A 1,005-nucleotide genomic window follows, 5' to 3' on the forward strand; every position below is an offset into this window, starting at 1 on the left:
ACAGGGCTGCTGGCAGCAAGGAGTCCAGATCAGAGGCTTACGGGCAGAAGATGGCCAGCTTGGAGTGGACACCTCCCAGGCAGGCTCCCCTTCTGCTCCGTGCCGTTAGAAGCCTCTCGTTCCCGCTCCCCCCACCCCCCCCGACCTCCAATAACATTGCATCTTGCTCCGTGCATGCGAGGACACAAGGTAAAGGGCTCACGCTCGTTTTCTTTGGCGCCTTCACAAAGATCCGCAAGCTCTTCAGAGAGGGGCTCAGGTCCAAGTGTTCCACCGCTCGGTCCAAGTCTTCCTGGGATTTCAGCGGGATCAGGAGCTGGAAGGGATTGAACAAATGCCCAAGGGAAGCAATGTCACACACCAGGAAAACAAAGGGAGCCAAAACCTGCCCTCCAAGCACAGAAGGACTGGGAATTCTGGGGCAGGGCGAGGCACCTCCACATCTGGATGGAGAACAAAACCCCAGTGCCCCTGTGCTTTCAGGGCCCTGACCTCTTCTTCCAAGATCTCATCTGCAGAAAAAGAGACTGAGCTTGCAACAACGACACTTGCAAAAGACCCAAGAGAGTGCAAGAAGGCTGCTTCGGTGACCAAGTCAGTAGGAAGACTCACACAGCTGAGAACAAGCCTTGTGCTCCATCGACAGCTCCACCTACTCAGCCACCTGCCCTTATGGCCGTTGATGGCTTTTGGGGCTGGTTATTTCCAAGTCCCCATGGTGGCGCTGCCGAGGCCCACACCCAAGTCTGCTGTGCATGTTTGTACCTGCCACAGAGCTTGGGCTGTTGGTGCCATCTGTGCAATCTGCAGCAGGGGATTTCATCCAGCAGTGCTAGAACGGCTGCCCTAGCGCACCCCCTCTAAAGCCGGCTGCCACAGCTGATATAAGCTGTAATATGCACCTCTGCTCTTTACCCTGGTCTCGCACAAACCCAGGCAACAGTACCTTAGTCTCATAGTTTCATAGTTTCTAGGGTCAGAAGGGACCTGAGAAGATCATCTAGT

General features: G+C 55.2%; 1 protein-coding gene across 2 annotated transcripts in view; it reads right to left on the reverse strand.

Annotated features, from left to right (window-relative positions):
- The window catches only part of LOC109291200 (mitogen-activated protein kinase kinase kinase 3-like), a 124,342-nt gene that overhangs the window by 41,024 nt on the left and 82,313 nt on the right, over positions 1-1,005 (reverse strand). For both annotated transcript variants that reach the window (XM_019508088.1, XM_019508087.1), the window contains exon 7: positions 203-316. In XM_019508088.1, the coding sequence (XP_019363633.1) occupies positions 203-316 (114 nt within the window). The remainder of the gene's footprint in view (positions 1-202; positions 317-1,005) is intronic.

The sequence above is a fragment of the Gavialis gangeticus genome, unplaced genomic scaffold, assembly GCF_001723915.1.
Source record: "Gavialis gangeticus isolate Ggan-Ray unplaced genomic scaffold, GavGan_comp1, whole genome shotgun sequence".
NCBI lineage: Eukaryota > Metazoa > Chordata > Crocodylia > Gavialidae > Gavialis > Gavialis gangeticus.